This window comes from Xenopus tropicalis, chromosome 7 (assembly GCF_000004195.4).
Source record: "Xenopus tropicalis strain Nigerian chromosome 7, UCB_Xtro_10.0, whole genome shotgun sequence".
NCBI classification, from domain to species: domain Eukaryota; kingdom Metazoa; phylum Chordata; class Amphibia; order Anura; family Pipidae; genus Xenopus; species Xenopus tropicalis.
Window position 1 is genome coordinate 26,060,242 of NC_030683.2, and position 19,190 is coordinate 26,079,431.

Consider the following 19,190-nt stretch of genomic DNA (forward strand, 5'->3'; position numbering starts at 1 on the left):
TAGCACAATCCTTCTATATTTAGAGGAGTATAATTCTCTGGAACATTCATAATTTTTATATGATATGTCTCCTTTAAGGGCGCTTGAAGCCAGAAAGCATGAAACCACCAATCTGATGTGGCGGCACTTGGCACAGGAAACAATCCTGTATTACAATAACATGGGGCGTATAAGCTTCCCCTTCTGCCTACTTGTCCCGTGGTGGTTTGTCGCTTATAATAATATTACAGCAGCTTTGTGATCTCTTGTTTTATTGTGCCGGAGCACTGTCTGGAAACAATATAACAATATTTACAGTGAGGAAAAGTGACATTTATCAAGCAACAACCACAGAAAGCCCATTGCCTAATAATTAGAAATATATACACAGATGGTTCTCTGCTGTGGAATGGTGCCAGTGTGCTGGTTTGTGCCTTTCATTGGCCGAGAGAGCAAAGATCCCGCTGCCGCGTGGAGCCTATGGCACTTTTATCACTTGTTTCAGTTTTGTGGAATCTTTTGTGTTGTTCTGACTGTCGATTAGAACAAGTGGCATTCGCTGGTGACATGTAATCATCTCTGCAACGCTGCTGAATTTCTGTGGAAAAGGATGAAACAAGAGTTTTTAGCTTATACTTAAGGGGGTTGTTCGCCTTTACATTAACTTTTAGCATGATGCAGAGAATGTCATTCTGAGACAATCTGCAATTGGTCCTCATTTTTTATTATTTGCAGTTTTTTTTAATTGTTTAGCTTTTTGGTCAGTAGCTCTCCAGTTTGGAATTTCAAGGGCTATTTGGTTGCTAGGGGCAGATTAAATCTAGTAACCAGGCAGTGGTTTAAAAGAGAGACGGGGGCATGAATAGAGGAGGGCCTAAATAGAAAGATAAGTAACAATAACAATAAAACTGGAGCCTCACAGAACAATAGTTTTTGGCTGCTGGGGTCAGTGACCCCCATTTGAAAGATGAAAAGCGTCAAAAGAAGAATGCAAATAATTTAAAATCTATAAATGATAAAGACCAAGTGAAATGTTGCTAAGAATAGGCCATTCTATAACATACTAAAAGTTTTAGTAAATAAAAACTACTGTTATATAAAACAGAACTCTCATATAGAAAATACCCCCTCCAGTACCTGGTTAGCACTAATGCAGTGAGTTTCATCATGTCAAGTATTGGGCCCCAGTGCAAAAAGCTGTGCGCCAGCTAGGGCCCCCACTGACCCCCCTATGCTTCCCCCAACTGCTGTCTGTATTCTTACACCCCTGATGATTTTCTCTTTCTATTAAACACTTACAATAAAACCCCCCAACCATCTTGGGGGGTTTTATTGCAGAAAAACTAGATTTCTATTGCACGGGAAGTCTCAACTGTATAGGTGACACTAAGGATTAGAAACTGGAAAATATGTATGAAAAGTAGATTGCCAGTTCTTCATAAATGATTTTTAGCAGATGGGGAAGTTATGGAGATCCAAATTACGAAAAGATCCCCTATCCGGAAAACCCCAGGTCCTGAGCATTCTGGATAACAGGTCCAATATCTGTATCAACAAAATCTGTTAAAAGGGTTGTAGCTCTGGTGACAAATTCAGATTCTAATATTAAACTTGATATTGTGCCAGTGATACAGTATTCCGCTCATTCCCGGCCCCAGTTGAGCTTCCTATCCAGGATCCCTATCACGTACACACACAATAAGGTAAGTTTATCAGGAGCCAGTGAATGTGTCTGTAAGTTTATAGCAGTGTGGGAGGAGACCGGAGTACTCAGAGGAAACCTATTCTGACATGGAGAGAACATACAGACTCCATGCAGATAGTGCCCAACAATGGACAACAGGTGCCCTAAGCATTGTGCCAGAGTGCTGCCCATTTGGCCTTGTTATGGATAAAATCTGGGGACTGGCACAAGTGCTCAAATAGTACTGGTGCCCACAGCAAAGATGTGAAAGCCCCCTCACTTGCCTCACTGTCCCTGCACCATACCAGGCCCACTTTCCAGCCACCCAAATGAGCCCCAGACACTTACCTTGGTTACCTACCCCTAATTCCAGCCCTGAATACACTGAGGTTCAATTATACCTGCACAAATGCTCATTTAACTTATTTGATGCTGTAGCTGTTTTATTTCCATGGCAGATTCATGTCTGCATCCAAGCTCTTAGGAAACTGCTCCCACACATGATAAATAGTTTTATCACTAATTTATAACTTCAAATCAGCTTTTATGTTTCCTGCCTGAACCACATCACTGTCTAACTGCAAATCTCTAACCAGCCGCCCCTCGCATATTGAGCAGAGTCTCATAACAGATTAGAATGTATCTGCCTTCAATATCATTTTTAAAATCGTATATACCTCTTCCCCACTTTTCTCTCTTCCAAGCGCAAATTGCCGCGTTTCTTCAATAAACCGAACCGGTATATTATATACTTTCCTGTTGTAAAAGACCACGAGCGTGTACGGCTGCTTTGGATCTTGCCCAGAACTCTGCCGTACGAGGTAAGAGCCATCCTAGTTAAGGAAAAAACAGTTGTTTTATATGAAAGAGCAGGATGAAAGGTAATTTATTTAAATGATAGGAGTTTGGACCCTGGAAGACGTCCTTTAATCCTGGCAAAGGTCACAACACACTGCAGGAATGAATGTACCTAAATAAATAGCATGGCTGTCAGGGCAATGAATTATATTCCCCTAAAGCACAGACAGTCATCACTTTACTGTTCCTCCAGTGTTTCAGCGTCTGTGCCTGTTGTTTTTAATCATATGTCTTCTTCTGTATCTACATAGATGTGTAGCTTGCTCAGAAAAATGTACATCATTCTTTATACAGCTCGACAGCTTAGTAAATCAGTACATGAGGGGATTCTCAATATGCCTAGGCACAGGCTGCGTGTGTCACTTTAAAGGAGAAGGAAAGGCAAAGTCACTTGGGGGTGCCAAAATGTTAAGCACCCCCAAGTGACTTTAACCGCTTACCTTGTACCCCGGGCTGGTGCCCCTGTTAGGAGAAAATAGCACCAGCCCGGGGTACCTGGAGCGCAGCACTTCCTCCTTCCGCCTTCCACTTCCTAAACTGCCGGTGGCCGGGCATGCACAGTAGAGCGAAAAAGCCGACTTAAATGTTTAAGTTCGGCTTTTCACTCTACTGCGCATGCGCGTGCAGCGAAGCCGGAAGGAGGAAGCGCCGGCAGCTACCCCGGGCTGGTGCTATTTTCTCCTGACAGCGGCACCAGCCCGGGGTAAAAGGTAGGCGGTTAAAGTCACTTGGGGGTGCCTAACATTTTGGCACCCCCAAGTGACTTTACCTTTCTTTTTCCTTTAAGGGCTTTGATTTGGCATATTTTAGCAATCCTGTATTTGATAAATGATCTCTTTTAATGCAATAATGGTAAATATGAGCACAGTATACAGTTAGGGGCCCATTTATCAAAGTACAATTGGGTCAGAATGGGAAAAAAAATTATTTTTTCTAAGATTTAGAACTGTGCGTATTTTCTGCATTTTTCATTGTTAATTTCTGCAACTTTTTCATACTTTGCAACAAAATAGTATTTGTTGAAACGAGTACGAAAGTTTCGGATTCATTCAAGCTTCGGTATCATGACTTTCCTTGGGCCGGGTTGGAGCTGCAGAGTGCCATTGAGCCCTATGGGAGACTTTCCTTGGGCCAGGTTGGAGCTGCTGAGTGCCATTGAGCCCTATGGGAGACTTTCCTTGGGCCGGGTTGGAGCTGCTGAGTGCCATTGAGCCCTATGGGAGACTTTCCTTGGGCCGGGTTGGAGCTGCAGAGTGCCATTGAGTCCTATGGGAGACTTTCCTTGGGCCGGGTTGGAGCTGCTGAGTGCCATTGAGCCCTATGGGAGACTTTCCTTGGGCCGGGTTGGAGCTGCAGAGTGCCATTGAGCCTTATGGGAGACTTTCCTTGGGCCAGGTTGGAGCTGCAGAGTGCCATTGAGCCCTATGGGAGGCTTTCCTTGGGCCGGGTTGGAGCTGCAGAGTGCCATTGAGCCGTATGGGAGACTTTCCTTGGGCCGGGTTGGAGCTGCAGAGTGCCATTGAGACCTATGGGAGACTTTCCTTGGGCCGGGTTGGAGCTGCAGAGTGCCATTGAGCCCTATGGGAGACTTTCCTTGGGCCGGGTTGGAGCTGCAGAGTGCCATTGAGCCCTATGGGAGACTTTCCTTGGGCCAGGTTGGAGCTGCAGAGTGCCATTGAGCCCTATGGGAGACTTTCCTTGGGCCGGGTTGGAGCTGCAGAGTGCCATTGAGCCCTATGGGAGACTTTCCTTGGGCCGGGTTGGAGCTGCAGAGTGCCATTGAGTCCTATGGGAGACTTTCCTTGGGCTGGGATGGAGCTGCAGAGTGCCATTGAGCCCTATGGGAGACTTTCCTTGGGCCGAGTTGGAGCTGCAGAGTGCCATTGAGCCCTACGGGAGGCTTTCCTTGGGCCGGGTTGGAGCTGCAGAGTGCCATTGAGCCCCATGGGAGACTTTCCTTGGGCCGGGTTGGAGCTGCAGAGTGCCATTGAGCCCTATGGGAGGCTTTCCTTGGGCCGGGTTGGAGCTGCAGAGTGCCATTGAGCCCTATGGGAGGCTTTCCTTGGGCCGGGTTGGAGCTGCAGAGTGCCATTGAGCCCTATGGGAGACTTTCCTTGGGCCGGGTTGGAGCTGCAGAGTGCCATTGAGCCCTATGGGAGGCTTTCCTTGGGCCGGGTTGGAGCTGCAGAGTGCCATTGAGCCGTATGGGAGACTTTCCTTGGGCCGGGTTGGAGCTGCAGAGTGCCATTGAGACCTATGGGAGACTTTCCTTGGGCCGGGTTGGAGCTGCAGAGTGCCATTGAGACCTATGGGAGACTTTCCTTGGGCCGGGTTGGAGCTGCAGAGTGCCATTGAGCCCTATGGGAGACTTTCCTTGGGCCGGGTTGGAGCTGCAGAGTGCCATTGAGTCCTATGGGAGACTTTCCTTGGGCCGGGTTGGAGCTGCAGAGTGCCATTGAGCCCTATGGGAGACTTTCCTTGGGCCAGGTTGGAGCTGCAGAGTGCCATTGAGCCCTATGGGAGACTTTCCTTGGGCCAGGTTGGAGCTGCAGAGTGCCATTGAGCCCTATGGGAGACTTTCCTTGGGCCGGGTTGGAGCTGCAGAGTGCCATTGAGTCCTATGGGAGACTTTCCTTGGGCTGGGATGGAGCTGCAGAGTGCCATTGAGCCCTATGGGAGACTTGGGTTGGAGCTGCAGAGTGCCATTGAGCCCTATGGGAGACTTTCCTTGGGCCGGGTTGGAGCTGCAGAGTGCCATTGAGCCCTATGGGTGACTTTCCTTGGGCCGGGTTGGAGCTGCAGAGTGCCATTGAGCCCTATGGGAGACTTTCCTTGGGCCGGGTTGGAGCTGCAGAGTGCCATTGAGCCCTATGGGAGACTTTCCTTGGGCCGGGTTGGAGCTGCAGAGTGCCATTGAGCCCTATGGGAGACTTTCCTTGGGCCAGGTTGGAGCTGCAGAGTGCCATTGAGTCCTATGGGAGACTTTCCTTGGGCCGGGTTGGAGCTGCAGAGTGCCATTGAGCCCTATGGGAGACTTGGGTTGGAGCTGCAGAGTGCCATTGAGCCCTATGGGAGACTTTCCTTGGGCCGGGTTGGAGCTGCAGAGTGCCATTGAGCCCTATGGGAGACTTTCCTTGGGCCGGGTTGGAGCTGCAGAGTGCCATTGAGCCCTATGGGAGACTTTCCTTGGGCCAGGTTGGAGCTGCAGGGTGCCATTGAGCCCTATGGGAGACTTTCCTTGGGCCGGGTTGGAGCTGCAGAGTGCCATTTAGCCCTATGGGAGACTTTCCTTGGGCCGGGTTGGAGCTGCAGAGTGCCATTGAGCCCTATGGGAGACTTTCCTTGGGCCGGGTTGGAGCTGCAGAGTGCCATTGAGCCCTATGGGAGACTTTCCTTGGGCCAGGTTGGAGCTGCAGAGTGCCATTGAGCGCTATAGGAGACTTTCCTTGGGCCGGGTTGGAGCTGCAGAGTGCCATTGAGCCCCATAGGAGAATCATGCACTGAAGGATCAAAGTCAGAAAGGTTTTTGCACCGTTTATGATCGCTCGGATACAAAAATTTCGGAGCTTTTGGATTCTACCACAATGCAAAATTTTCGCGCTTTTAACACACATGAGAAATTATCGGATTTAATCTGAATTTTTTCTATCGTACTGTTAAATGTCCGAAATTCGTACTTTGATAAATGAGCCCCTTAATGTGTCTATACTAGAAATTAGGTCTGTTGGTTGCCTGGTGCATTGCGCTTATAATCAAACAGGGAAATCTGAGGTGATATTATGAAGGGGATATTCTGCCTGAAAGCCTTACCCTGCCCATACAAGCACAGATAATCCTTTGAACCAAAGATCACATGATTATCTGTGTGTATGGTGGCCCATTGCTGCCAACATGGATATCAGCCTGTTCAAAGATTGGGCTGGCTTGAAAATGTCATCTTCCGATGGACTATTGTGCAGCTCCTCTCACATCCCGTTCTGATGTTTCATGCACTTTGCAGCCATACTGTGTGTGGCCCCTCATACTCAATCAGCTGGAGATAGGCCTGTGTATGTCCCCTATTAGCGTAATTAAGGTTACTTTGGCTGTCAGAGGATGATGAGTTGTTACTAAGCAATACCTGGAGAGCTTCAAGTTAAAAATTATTGTCTCATTTAATCAAAAACTATCTTGCGATGCATTTATTCCCCTTCATACTATTGTAAATGTTACAGCTATGACAATGGCTCTCGAAGGCAAAAATAAAAGTGAAACTGCAGTCGTGACAATGCCGTATGCTAAACTGAACAGACAGGATGTGCAAGGAATGACATATGTAATGTTATGTACAGAGGGAATATGCACTCAACACTGAGGCGGAAGCATTATTGTAGAACAAACACAGGATGATGAGAACTAGATACTGATGTATATGAGAGCAGTGCAGGGAGAGCCAATACCTTGCATGATGCATACAGAGCTTCTTCTGCTGTTTTCCGATCACATGATGCAGCATACCAATCTTTATTTAGCACTCCCGCCTCCTGTAGTAACAGAATAGTGTGAACTATATATATGTTTGGTAAGGACCAGCACTCTCATGTATAGGTATAAAAATAAACAAATGTCCATTTCACATATCACTTATATTTAATGTATGGTCACGTACTGCTGTTTCAGTTGCAGAAAGGTTTAATAAAAAAAAATGCTGCCCTTTGCACTTTGTTGTGAATTCAGTGATAGAATATACAGTGCAATGTGGAATTAAATGGCTTTAACTAACTTTCAGTTGCTGGGACAGCAGAAGTGCAAACACTCACATTCCCACTGACAAGTTACTGACCCTGCTCACTAGCACGCATCCCTTATCACCCTTACCCGCTGCAAATACACATATGAATCAATAACCCTTTTTTGGGTTGTGATTCAATAGATTGAAAGAAATTCATGATAGTCTGCGTGTGTGCTGGGACAAATGTATCCACGCTCCTTAGGCTCACAGAGTAATGCAACCCCTTCCTCACCTTGTCCCATTGTGAAGTGATGGATTCTGAGATCTGAAGTCACTTTGCTTTGTAGAGAATCTGTGTATCAACCACTATGAAAAGCAAAGGGAATTCAAGTCCCAGAATCCATCACTTCACAGTGGAACAAGATGAGCCTAAGGGGGTGGGGAAATAGTCCCAGCAAGCAGATGCATCATGGTTCCCTCTCAATCTGTGGAATCAGTTACGACTGTGAAAAGAAATACCAACAACAATGTGACCCCTGCAGAAAAAAGTCTTCAGAGGGGCCTGGCGTCTGACCCTCCCTCCACCCCATTGCTTGTGTCCCCTGTTTCCCGGCCAGTCGTGCTAAGTTGGTAAGAGAGCGCCTGGGGAGGGGGGATAGACCTATAGAGGAAGCAGACTCCATAATCCAGGCACCCCTCTCCCCCACAAATATGGGGTCTGCCCTCTCTATAGTTACCCCACTGGTTACTGCTACTGTCCATGTAGGTCCTCACTAGACTTTCAGAGATGTCTGATCTCAACTGGTTTAAAATAAAACATAGCTTTAGTATTTACGATTTACATTTATCTTAAAACACGGCCTTAGTATTTATGATTTTGTTTAAGTGAATGGTCAGATGGAGATCTGGTTTATCTGCATGGCTTGCATACTTTCAGCTCACCTGGGAAATAGGTTTCATTCATTTCCTGGTTCCTGAGTCATTTACTCTGGAGTAGCAATTGTGTTGTGTTAGTTTGCCTTTATGCATTGAGCCTTGTAGACTCCGCTTATGTATTTATAATGGAATGATTACATGGCAAAAAGAGTACAAATAATATGTTTTGTTTTGGAAGATCAATGGAAATGGGGATTTATCAGTTATTTATCATGTTTTCTGTGATTCTGGAAAATGTGAAGCAACAAAATCTATTGCAGAAAAGCTATAGCTATAGCTTTTCTGCAATAGATTTTTTTTCTTCACATTTTCCAGAATCACAGCAAACATGATACAATGCTCCTCTATGAAACAATACCAGCTAAGCATAGTGTCTGTCATTTCTGGCCTGTTTCTGCCATTACCATTGCCACGGGGGTGCTTCTAAGTAGTAAAAATGTTCTGATTCCCATGGCAATACCTGACAGCAGTGTTGTGCAAATTATTACATATAGTGGGCCAATTATATGTCATACGGCATGTAGGAGGGCCAAACTGAATTAAAGATGATGTCTTATAGTGAAGTCCATGCAGCCTCCAAGCAGACTGGGGGTCATAAAACTGCACTGTGAGTATTTCAGCCATCCAAATGTCCAGCCTAGAGATTTGTTACCCATAAGTTACAATAAAATAGAATTAGAATTTTATTAAACATAGTAATTAACTATGCACATGGGAGGTCACCTCTCTTATACGGTACTTGTTTATTTAATATATGCCGTGGGCCAGCATCAGATCTCATGGCGACGGGACCAAGTATTGTTTTATGTTGCCTTTGGGCTCCTGCTAAATCCAAGATACACCAAGGTTGTAGGCCTGCAGTGAAGCTAATATCAGATGGGGGGCTTTTTCAGCCAGACTTATTCTAGCCAGTAGAAAAGAGCCTGTCATTCCCTTACAAATTGCTGAAAAGCAAAACTAATGGGCCCATTTACTAAGCAATTTTGGAGGGAAAAGAGTCAATTTTTTTTTACTTTTCAAGATTTATGAATGGTTTATTGCCAGTATTTTTCTGATATTGTTTCTCAAAAAATTCAAGTATTTCGGCAGGTTTGATCTGTCAACTACCATTGAGTCCCTTGGAGGCTTAGAACAGTAGAGGAATAGAATAGTCAGTGACACATTTTGACAAGGAGAAGTCAACCCCATCGTTATTTGGAAAAAAAAAGTATGTTTAAACTCAAATTGTCTTCTGGATATTATGTGGTTTAGGACTAATTGCAGTCACCAGTTATTTGTTAAGTATTGTAAACTGTAGGAATAAAAAACAATTCCCTTAATATTCCATACCTCTTCTGGGCTACTGTGAGAATTTTTACGGCTTGGGTTGACCACATAACGATTTGAAACTTCGGGGGGTTCTGCAAATAATAAAAATGAAGCACATAACCTTAGTATCTTGTATATCATGAAGATGAAACTCATTGCAAAGACTGACAGAAATACAATCTACTGAAAATGCATTCATTATCTGGTAGAAATTATTTTCCGGCTTTGTTAATAAACATTTTCTAGCCTGCAAAACACAAATGCAACAGCAACCAGACTGGGGGAATGGCCTGGCTCTATCCTCCCCGACACCCTTTCATCAGAGAATGCTCTGGTTTGGTACTGTGAACTTTGCTTTGTAGCTTGTTGTAACATTTGGAAAGATCTATGAGCTAATGGAAGTCTTTATTGTATGAATGGTATTTGGTATAACTGGATATCACTGGGCCCCACAGTAAATTCCCTTAATATTCCATACCTCTTCTGGGCTACTGTGAGAATTTTTACGGCTTGGGTTGACCACATAACGATTTGAAACTTCGGTTTAAAATTCAGTTTAGGGCCCCAAACTATTGGCAAATTGACCTATTCTACCAAGAATACATTGATATTGCTCACTATTTAAGGCCTTACTCCCCTCTACCCTCCTGGGCCCCCCTGCAACTCCAGAGACTGCTTCCTCTGTAGTTACGCCCCTGCAGGTCTACTTTACTGCAGTATTATACAACATGTGCCTTTAACAGATAGCATTGTTTCCTTGATATCAATAATTAATTTGTGCATAATCCCTTTTGGTACATTTTAAATCATTTCTGTTGCGTTTCACTTACTTAGTATGTTGGCTTTATGTGGAGGGATTGGTAATCTGAAAATAAATATTAATATAGTTCATATTATAATGTTCCTACAGCATAAATAAAAATACTTTTGCTCAGTTCCCAGACAAGGTTTTGAATGACAGACTGGAATACTCGTGGGTTTTCCATTGCTGTTAATGGGAAATGCCACTGTGTAATCCATGTCATTTTCAATGTCACGATTCAGCACATGGAACATGGCAAAGAGTTGATTTTACATGGAACACACAATTTTGCCTCTCAAGCTTTCTGGGTAATGGCTCATTGGGCATTTTTGTATTTTTATTTTTGCAACCTATTCCACATGACCTAACCCCCAGAGCACTGCAAAAGCATTCTTAACATTCACAAAATGCTCCACATGTAGGTATCAAAAGTGCTTAAATTACTTACTTTTGAGCCGAATGGGGCAACAGAGGAAGTTCTGATCCAAGACTTGGGGTTCGGTTGCGATCTGCCGGGGTGGGCCTTTCTGTAACAGAAAATCTCATTTCTAGCCATCATTGCCTCAGGCTTACATTTAGTATTTGGGATCAAACTGGGGAAACTGTTGTATATTTAAATAGCCTTTGTTATATATAACGTGCAATGGAGAATATGAAAGAGTAAAAAAAATAAATATAATATACACATCCATCTACTACTTTGCCAATGGAAAACAACTGGTCTACATATTGGTCTTAATGATCGTTATTGTTTTTTTTTCCCTCTTGCATCTGTTTTGTCTATGCAAATGTAAGCCAAGAAGATCAGGTCACTAGGCCAGATATAGTTGTAAGACACACACAGGCCAATAAAAACTACCAAGTTTGCCCCTTCAGACACAATTGACAGCTTATTGGTCATTGTATGGGGCCTTTACAAAATGATCTGTCCGATTATGGGTTGGTTATAAAATCCTTTGGGTCGAGGACTGCAATAGTGTGTTTATTGGATCCTTTCCCGACAGTTTTCATAGGCCCACAGCATGATCTCCCAAACAATCAGATAAGGCCAGTATAATTCCGTATGTGAGCTTTATATGTGTAGGCCCTGTCCTCAGATTGTTTTTGTCTCCTCGCTGTTCAGCTTGATGGAATAAATTTTCTGTTAAACATTAAAATCATTTTTATCCTTCATTGTCTGTGATAACATCTGTGATACTTGTATATTATGAGAGAAGAAATAACCAGTTGGATGGTATAGCAAGCGGCCAATGAATAGCAGCAGATAAAGTGCAATATCCTGGCAGGCATGATGGGTCAATGTATTGTATCACTGTGTAGAAGGGAACTCACCAGTATTGCTGTTTACATCGCGAGGGGTAAAGCCCGACTTTGGCTTGATAGAGAAAACATAAAAGCAAATAAACATTTTGTATAATAACGATAAAACTATTGCTTAATTGGTGTTTCAGCTTAATTGCTGGGAATTTGGTTAAAACATCTCTGAGCTGGTATGTAGCTTGGGCATCCTGGCTGCTTCTTATGCTAAAAAATATTATATACAGGTATGAGATCCATAATCCAGAAACCCGTTATACAAGAAAGGGTATGGGATCCCTGGAAACCCATTATCCAGAAAGCTCCAAATTATGGGCCATCTCTCATAGACTCCATTTAAATCAAATAATTAAAATGTTTAAAAATGATTTCCTTTTTTGTTGTAATAATAAAACAGTACCTTGTACTTGGTCCCAATTAAGATATAATGCATCCTTATTGGAGGCAAAACAGCCCTATTGGGTTTATTTAATGGTTAAATGATTCCCTTTTCTCTGTAATAATAAAACAGTACCTGTACTTGATCCCAACTAAGATATAATTACCCCTTATTGGGGGCAGAACAGCCCTATTGGGTTTATTTAATGGTTAAATGATTCCCTTTTCTCTGTAATAATAAAACAGTACCTGTACTTGATCCCGACTAAGATATAATTACCCCTTATTGGGGGCAGAACAGCCCTATTGGGTTTATTTAATGGTTAAATGATTCCCTTTTCTCTGTAATAATAAAACAGTACCTGTACTTGATCCCGACTAAGATATAATTACCCCTTATTGGGGCAGAACAGCCCTATTGGGTTTATTTAATGGTTAAATGATTCCCTTTTCTCTGTAATAATAAAACAGTACCTGTACTTGATCCCGACTAAGATATAATTACCCCTTATTGGGGGCAGAACAGCCCTATTGGGTTTATTTAATGGTTAAATGATTCCCTTTTCTCTGTAATAATAAAACAGTACCTGTACTTGGTCCCAATTAAGATATAATGAATCCTTATTGGAGACAAAACTATCTTATTGGGTTAAATTAAAGTTTAAATAATTTCTTATTAGAATTAATGTATGGCAATCCAAATTATGAAAAGATCCCTTATCTGAAAAAACCTCAGGTCACAAGCATTCTGGATAAAAGGTCCTATACCTGTAATTCAGATTTTTAAAAATGATTTGCTTTTTTTCTGTAATAATAAAACAGTCCTTTGTACTTGATCCCAACTTAAAAGGTATGGGGATCCAGATTACAGAAAGATCCCTTATCTGGAAAATCCCAGGTCCTGAGCATTATGGATAATAGATCCTATACCTGTAAATATATATATGTAGTAGGTCTGAACTAGATTTTGTGATCAACTGAGAATCAGATACAAGCATGGGAGGTGTATGGGGGGGTGACACATAATAGTATCAGTACCACAGAATTTAACAGCTTCCTAAATTAACTGTGCAATATATATGATCTGTGCTTTTCAGAGTGATTTCTCAATATGTTTATATCCTATCTATACAAAACATAGGATGTTATCTTACCGGCCTTGCAGGAAGTGGTTTGGATTTTCTGTAAGTAAGAAAATATAAAGACTGTATATGTTACTTACATGTGGCAGGAGTTTATATTGGCTCTATATACCCATACACAGCAGGTAATTTATAAATATAGGGGAGTTCACACTAGAGAAATAACCCATTCCTACCAATCAGCATGTAGCCTTTATCATCGAGTGCAGTAATGCAGGTTGCATGGGGGGCACGTGCAGCCCCTTTATGCTCAATTGTGGTGCCCTTGCTAGGGAACCACACACAGCATATTATAAGGATAATGAATAGGGTAATGATATGGGATGTCCCCAATAAATCATGGCTACCGAGGGCAAAACATCCCTTGTTTTCTTTCACTGTTTACTCAAGAGGCGATTTGTATTTTAGCTGGTGGGAAAGCATTTGAAGGAGATAACAGGCTAGAGGCGATTTATCACAGATGACTAATCTTCTTGTGTGTCAGGTATGTTCTAAGGTGTGTAAGTGTAAATATCCTGGTTTTTTTTTAAATGTGTATTATATTACATTATTACCAATATCATGAAATCTAATATGTGGCCTTTATAAGAAGTGAGGGCCCACCTGTGAGACCCCTGAAATCTTGCATGTGGCCTATCTCTGATCTAGTGCAGTTAGCAATGTTCCCTCTAAGCACGTGCCCATGAGTGGCACCCATAAGTCATGATACCAACGCTCACAACAAACCATGGATCACCAAAATAATGATATATGCACATTAATGATTTACTTTTGGCCTACCAATAATGATAGGAAAAGTGGCAGTTAAAAACAATCCCATTGGCTGCTCTGGGTTAGTGCAATGAATGAATGTGCACATTGAATTTCCACCATATACACGCAATTACTCATATTTTCTATTTCCTACACATACCTTGGCAATGGGGACGGGATGTTCGGTGTGTTTTTTCTGTTGCCAACAGTATCTGAAGAGTAGAATTTAAAAAAGGGATTATTCTCCAGCATCAGGAATAAGATATTCATACATATATATATATTTATCCTGCCAAAAACATTTTGTTATACATATACCTGCATTTTAAATTAGTGCTTGTATTTATGAACGTGGTCACCATCTTGAATCTGCTGATGTCAGAGGTTCTTGCCACACATCTGCTTGCATGTGGCCAGCTCAGGATCAGGAGTGGTTTTTATTGGATAAAGTATTAGACAAGGCCAGGCTTGCCCAGGTTTAGTAACTCAGGTATTTGCTACCAAGTACATTACCAGTAAATGCTACATGTATATTGGTTGCTATGGGTTACTAGACCTGTACCAAACTAACCTGTAGCCAATAAGAGCTCCCATATGCAATTGGGGTAGAAGTAGGATCAAAAATTAGTGGTGATTGTATGATGTGGAATTGGGCAGCAAGGGGACACGTGGCCAAAAATTCTTCACAAGGCACATGAGATAAAAGTTATGCCATTCATTGTGACCTTTACTATAATGTAAACTCAATGCGCAAAACTATTTGTCTTACTATCTCTTTAAAGTGCACAGTATTTGACAAATATATATACAGGTATGGGACCTGTTATGCAGAATGCTTGGGACCTGGGGTTTTCCAGATAAGGGATCTTTCCGTAATGTGCATCTCTATAACTTAAGTCTGCTAAAAATCATTCAAATATTGCATAAACACAATAGGCTTGTTTTGCCTCCAATAAGGATTAATTATATCTTAGTTGGGATCAAGTACAGGTACTGTTTTATTATTACAGAGAAAAGGGAATCATTTAACCATTAAATAAACCCAATAGGGCTGTTCTGCCCCCAATAAGGGGTAATTATATCTTAGTTGGGATCAAGTACAGGTACTGTTTTATTATTACAGAGAAAAGGGAATCATTTAACCATTAAATAAACCCAATAGGGCTGTTCTGCCCCCAATAAGGGGTAATTATATCTTAGTTGGGATCAAGTACAAACTCACTGTTTTATTATTACAGAGAAAAAGGAAATCATTTTTAAAAATTAGAATTATTTGCTTATAATGGAGTCTATGGGAGATGGCCTTCCCGTAATTCAGAGCTTTCTGGATAACCGATTTCCAGATAAGGATCCCATACCTGTATATATATATATATTTTTGTTTTTTTTGTTTTTTTAGCAACCTTTTGGAGTTTTGGAGCCCCCGGCAATGGCAGAGCAACAGAACCCAACTCCTTGTAAGGGAATATTAATATTAATAATCTAAAACTCACCAGGTTCATCACATGCTTCATATTCATCTTCACACTCTTGCTCCTAAAAATATATCAAGTGAAAAAAAAGGTTTTTCTGCTGTAATAAATCTACATTTTCTGACATGCTTCACTAGTTTCCAATTTTAGACCAGGACAGTGGAAATATTTATGTTGGCTAATTAGGATTTATTGAGGATCAGTTAGCCCACGTCTGACTGCATCATCTACATCTTCCAAGTTAGGAGCTAATTACAGTGATGGATAGTGCATGAAATGGCACACAGTGCAAACTAATGAATATATGCCCAAAAAACTATTACATTGGGGCCAAATATAGTATAATTGTATAGACATGTGGTAATATTTGAAAATGGAAGAAAAAGTAAAAAAAATGATCATAAGTATTCTTTATTTGAATTGGTTTTCCCTTAAAGAACAACTCCAATAAAAAATAAAGCCTTGCATGCATGCAATTCTCCTTTGGAAGGAATATTGAAGGACAAAAAAACTGCTATCAATTACGTTTACAAATAATGGTAAAAATTGTTGAAAAACCAATGTATATTGTATTACCCATGGGCAGGTTCAGGATGGCAAATGCAAATCCTTGATGGGTTCTGCCCTCGGCCCATACAATATCACTATATACTTGCCCCAGCATCGCCCCACCCCTTCAGTGACATCACTCATGGGCAGGTTGAGCATGGTTACATGCTAGTGATGGTGGGTTGGGTTCTGGCTAGCAGCGGGTGGGTTGGGTGGGTTTAGCCGACCCGCACATCACTACAGCACACTGGTTCTCCTTAAGATCCAAAGGCAGAGTGGCCGAGGGCATGGCCTGATGCCATTTGTAGCAGGGCCAATTAAGAAGAAGCTGATAATGGAATACTGCAGGCCCAGCATTGGAAGGAATAACCTCTTGCATTTCCTCATCCTTTAATTCCATTACCCCTGATTAAATCAGACTGTGCTGTGGCCAGGACAAGAACACGCAATATTCTTTGAAGGGATTAAATTATGTTTCCCATGCAATGTAATGTAGCTCTCCTGTAATGCATTCAAATAAGGGCCACACATGTCACGGAGATACTTCTTTCAAAAGATATTCCATTTCAAAAGCCCAGATCTGTCACTGGTGCTGTTCTACTGCGGCCCAATGGAAAAAAAAAACATGGAGTGGATCTGTTGGAAAAGCAGCAGTACTGCAGCCGATATTGTTATTAACTGCAGAAAGTGCCTATCCCAGGAACTGCTGAATCTTTGGGTTAACATTCTCTATATCACATCCATTTTGAGAAAACAATTGGTGGCGATGGCCAGCAAGAAGTACAGTATATACAAGTGATCAGGTCCTGACTTAACTGCTTGTGTAACTGTTTGGCAATTTACATGAGAAATAGTGGTGTACCAAGTGAGCAGTGGCAAACCCGTGGAAGGAGAACCACCATACAGCAGACCCCACAATCTAAGGCCCCTTTTACCCCAGGGCCCCTCGTGACCACAGGTCTGCTGTATTGATGAGAAATCTAGGGATAGGAAGTAAGGAGCCAGACATTGAGATTAATCAATAGATACAGGGGTGCAGGGCCATACTGGGGAGTATGGGTGGTGTAGCTCTGGAGAGAATCACATAAATGTATTTATTACTTTACTTGTCCTTCAGGGACACTGGAAAATTTATATTCTGAACTGTAAAAAAAAAGCAAATACTATGCAATGTTTCCTATAAGAAGTAAAACAAAAAGAAGCTCTGGCTTGGCTACAGATTAGAATGGGTTTCTGTGTTTACATATACCTTATCAGTAATAACTATCCTGAATCTGCACAACATCTCTATACCGACTCCCCCCCCCCCCCCAGCAGAATGAAGCTGCATCTCTGTAGAAATCTCAATATAATGTGCAGATACACGCTTGCAGCCTCGTGAAGTACCAACGGAACGTGCAGCATTATAATATACCTTGCGCTCATTGTTACGCTGAACATGAACACACCAGTAAACAGCAGCAGCCAAATTTATTAACTTGTATAGAGCTGCTATTATATACTGAGGCCTCCTGGCATGGCTTTATTTTCCATACCCCGTGCTCCATCTGTAGAACACACTAACATGGCAACAGAAAATGCTCCTATAAAAAAATGCTATAAAAAGGCCTGTGGGTTGTAGGAAATACATATACATACATAGAAGAACATGTTGTGTTCATACTTACAGCTTTTGATGATAAATTGATTCTTGGAAGAGGTAGAGAATTCCTAAAATATATACATATATTTATAGTTTGCTGTAAATATAAGCAGATACATAAGCAGATATATAAGGATAATCATAAACATCTATATATGCATATGTGTATATACTATATAAGCAGAAGCAACCCCACCCAATGGCCCCCGCCCAAGCCTTTCAAACCCCGCCCGCCGCAGGCCCCCCATCCGTTTGACCCCCTCCCCCGAGTGTGCCTAAATGAAACTTACGGTCAGCAAGTTGGGGGAGGTGGGATGGAGACCTGCGGCTCAGTATAGTGCCCTGCGGGGATCGGGTCTGGGCCGCCGGGGTCCACCGGGTTTGTCCCGGCAGCCCAGTCCTTCCCTGATTTGCAATGACAAACATTTAAGAGGAGCCTAATTGAAAGCAGTTTGTGCCCTGCAGCATTGGCCTGTTGGACTGTGTTGGGACCAAGTATCAGGAGAACCTGTGCCAAGTAACCTAGGTGCTAGATTTCCAGAGTGCAGTGAGCCCAATGCCTATTTCTAGTTTTGTGACTTTGCTTATAAAAACATAAAATGTTCACAACAGTCATTGTAAGTAAATTATGTACCTTTTTACAGGAGAAGGTGGATTCTGCTGAAAAACAAAATGGTACGTTTCAGAAAAACATGTATCCTAGCAGAAAGTTACTTTGCCAGCCCTAAAATAGGCCCTTTATTATACAATGCATTTGGTTAAAGGGCAACTCCGGCTTACAAACTAAAATTTGTAAAAGAGCCCCACACAACCAAAAGTACGAATAAATACCATTTTTATATGCTGAAATCCAGCTGCAAAACAGTTCTTCTCTTTCTGCATCAACCAAAGTTGAGGGGAGGAGGGACTAAAACACTGATGTTACAAATTGTAACAATTTCACCACAGCTTACAGACAGCATGCAGGAACTACATAACCCACAATGCATTGCACTGTGATGTTCCTTTCCTTATTGACATCACGTGTGCAGGGAATTGTGGGATTGGGAGGATGCAGGCTGAGGACTACTGTTACATTTTATTTGAGTCTCAAAGTAGCCAATTAGACCAGCAGGGGAACAGGGGGTGGGGCTTAGGGAACTGTTCCAAACTATATTACTGCATTAAAAATCATGAAAAGGCTGCATATTGTTTAACTGATGTATATTGCAAAGTTACTTAAAGGAACAGTAACACTAAAAAATGAAAGTGTATAAAAGAAATTCCAATATAATGTACTGTTGCCCTGCACTGGTACAACTGGTGTGTTTGCCTCAGAAACACTACTATGGTTTATATAAATAAACTGCTGTGTAGCCATGGGGGCAGCCATTCAAAGGAGAAAAGGCACAGGCACATAGCAGATAACAGATAAAACACCATTGTATTCTACAGAGCTTATCTGTTATCTGCTATGTAACCTGTGCCTTTTCTCCTTTTTTCCAGCTTGAATGGCTGCCCCCGTGGCTACACAGCAGCTTATTTATATAAACTATAGTAGTGTTACTGAAGCAAACACCCCAGTTTTACCAGTGCAGGGCAACAGTGCATTATATTTAATTTACTTTAAAACTCTTGAATTTTTTGGTGTTACTGTTCCTTTAAAAGTATGTCTACTTT

At 42.1% G+C, this 19,190-nt stretch overlaps 1 protein-coding gene across 8 annotated transcripts in view; it reads right to left on the minus strand.

The window, feature by feature from the left end:
- Nucleotides 1-234: 234 nt before the first annotated feature.
- blnk (B cell linker) overlaps nucleotides 235-19,190 on the minus strand; it is an 88,175-nt gene continuing 69,219 nt past the window's right edge. For 6 of the 8 annotated variants that reach the window (XM_031905049.1, XM_031905047.1, XM_031905050.1 and 3 more), the window contains 12 exons: nucleotides 18,166-18,191; nucleotides 17,557-17,599; nucleotides 15,362-15,404; nucleotides 14,029-14,080; nucleotides 13,128-13,155; nucleotides 11,611-11,653; nucleotides 10,727-10,805; nucleotides 10,307-10,341; nucleotides 9,498-9,568; nucleotides 6,961-7,044; nucleotides 2,341-2,496; nucleotides 235-577 (listed from right to left, as the gene is read on the minus strand). In XM_031905049.1, the coding sequence (XP_031760909.1) occupies nucleotides 458-577; nucleotides 2,341-2,496; nucleotides 6,961-7,044; nucleotides 9,498-9,568; nucleotides 10,307-10,341; nucleotides 10,727-10,805; nucleotides 11,611-11,653; nucleotides 13,128-13,155; nucleotides 14,029-14,080; nucleotides 15,362-15,404; nucleotides 17,557-17,599; nucleotides 18,166-18,191 (780 nt within the window). In that variant the 3' untranslated portion in view covers nucleotides 235-457. The remainder of the gene's footprint in view (nucleotides 578-2,340; nucleotides 2,497-6,960; nucleotides 7,045-9,497; nucleotides 9,569-10,306; nucleotides 10,342-10,726; nucleotides 10,806-11,610; nucleotides 11,654-13,127; nucleotides 13,156-14,028; nucleotides 14,081-15,361; nucleotides 15,405-17,556; nucleotides 17,600-18,165; nucleotides 18,192-19,190) is intronic. The other 2 variants (XM_012966533.3, XM_012966532.3) reach the window with 1 other exon arrangement.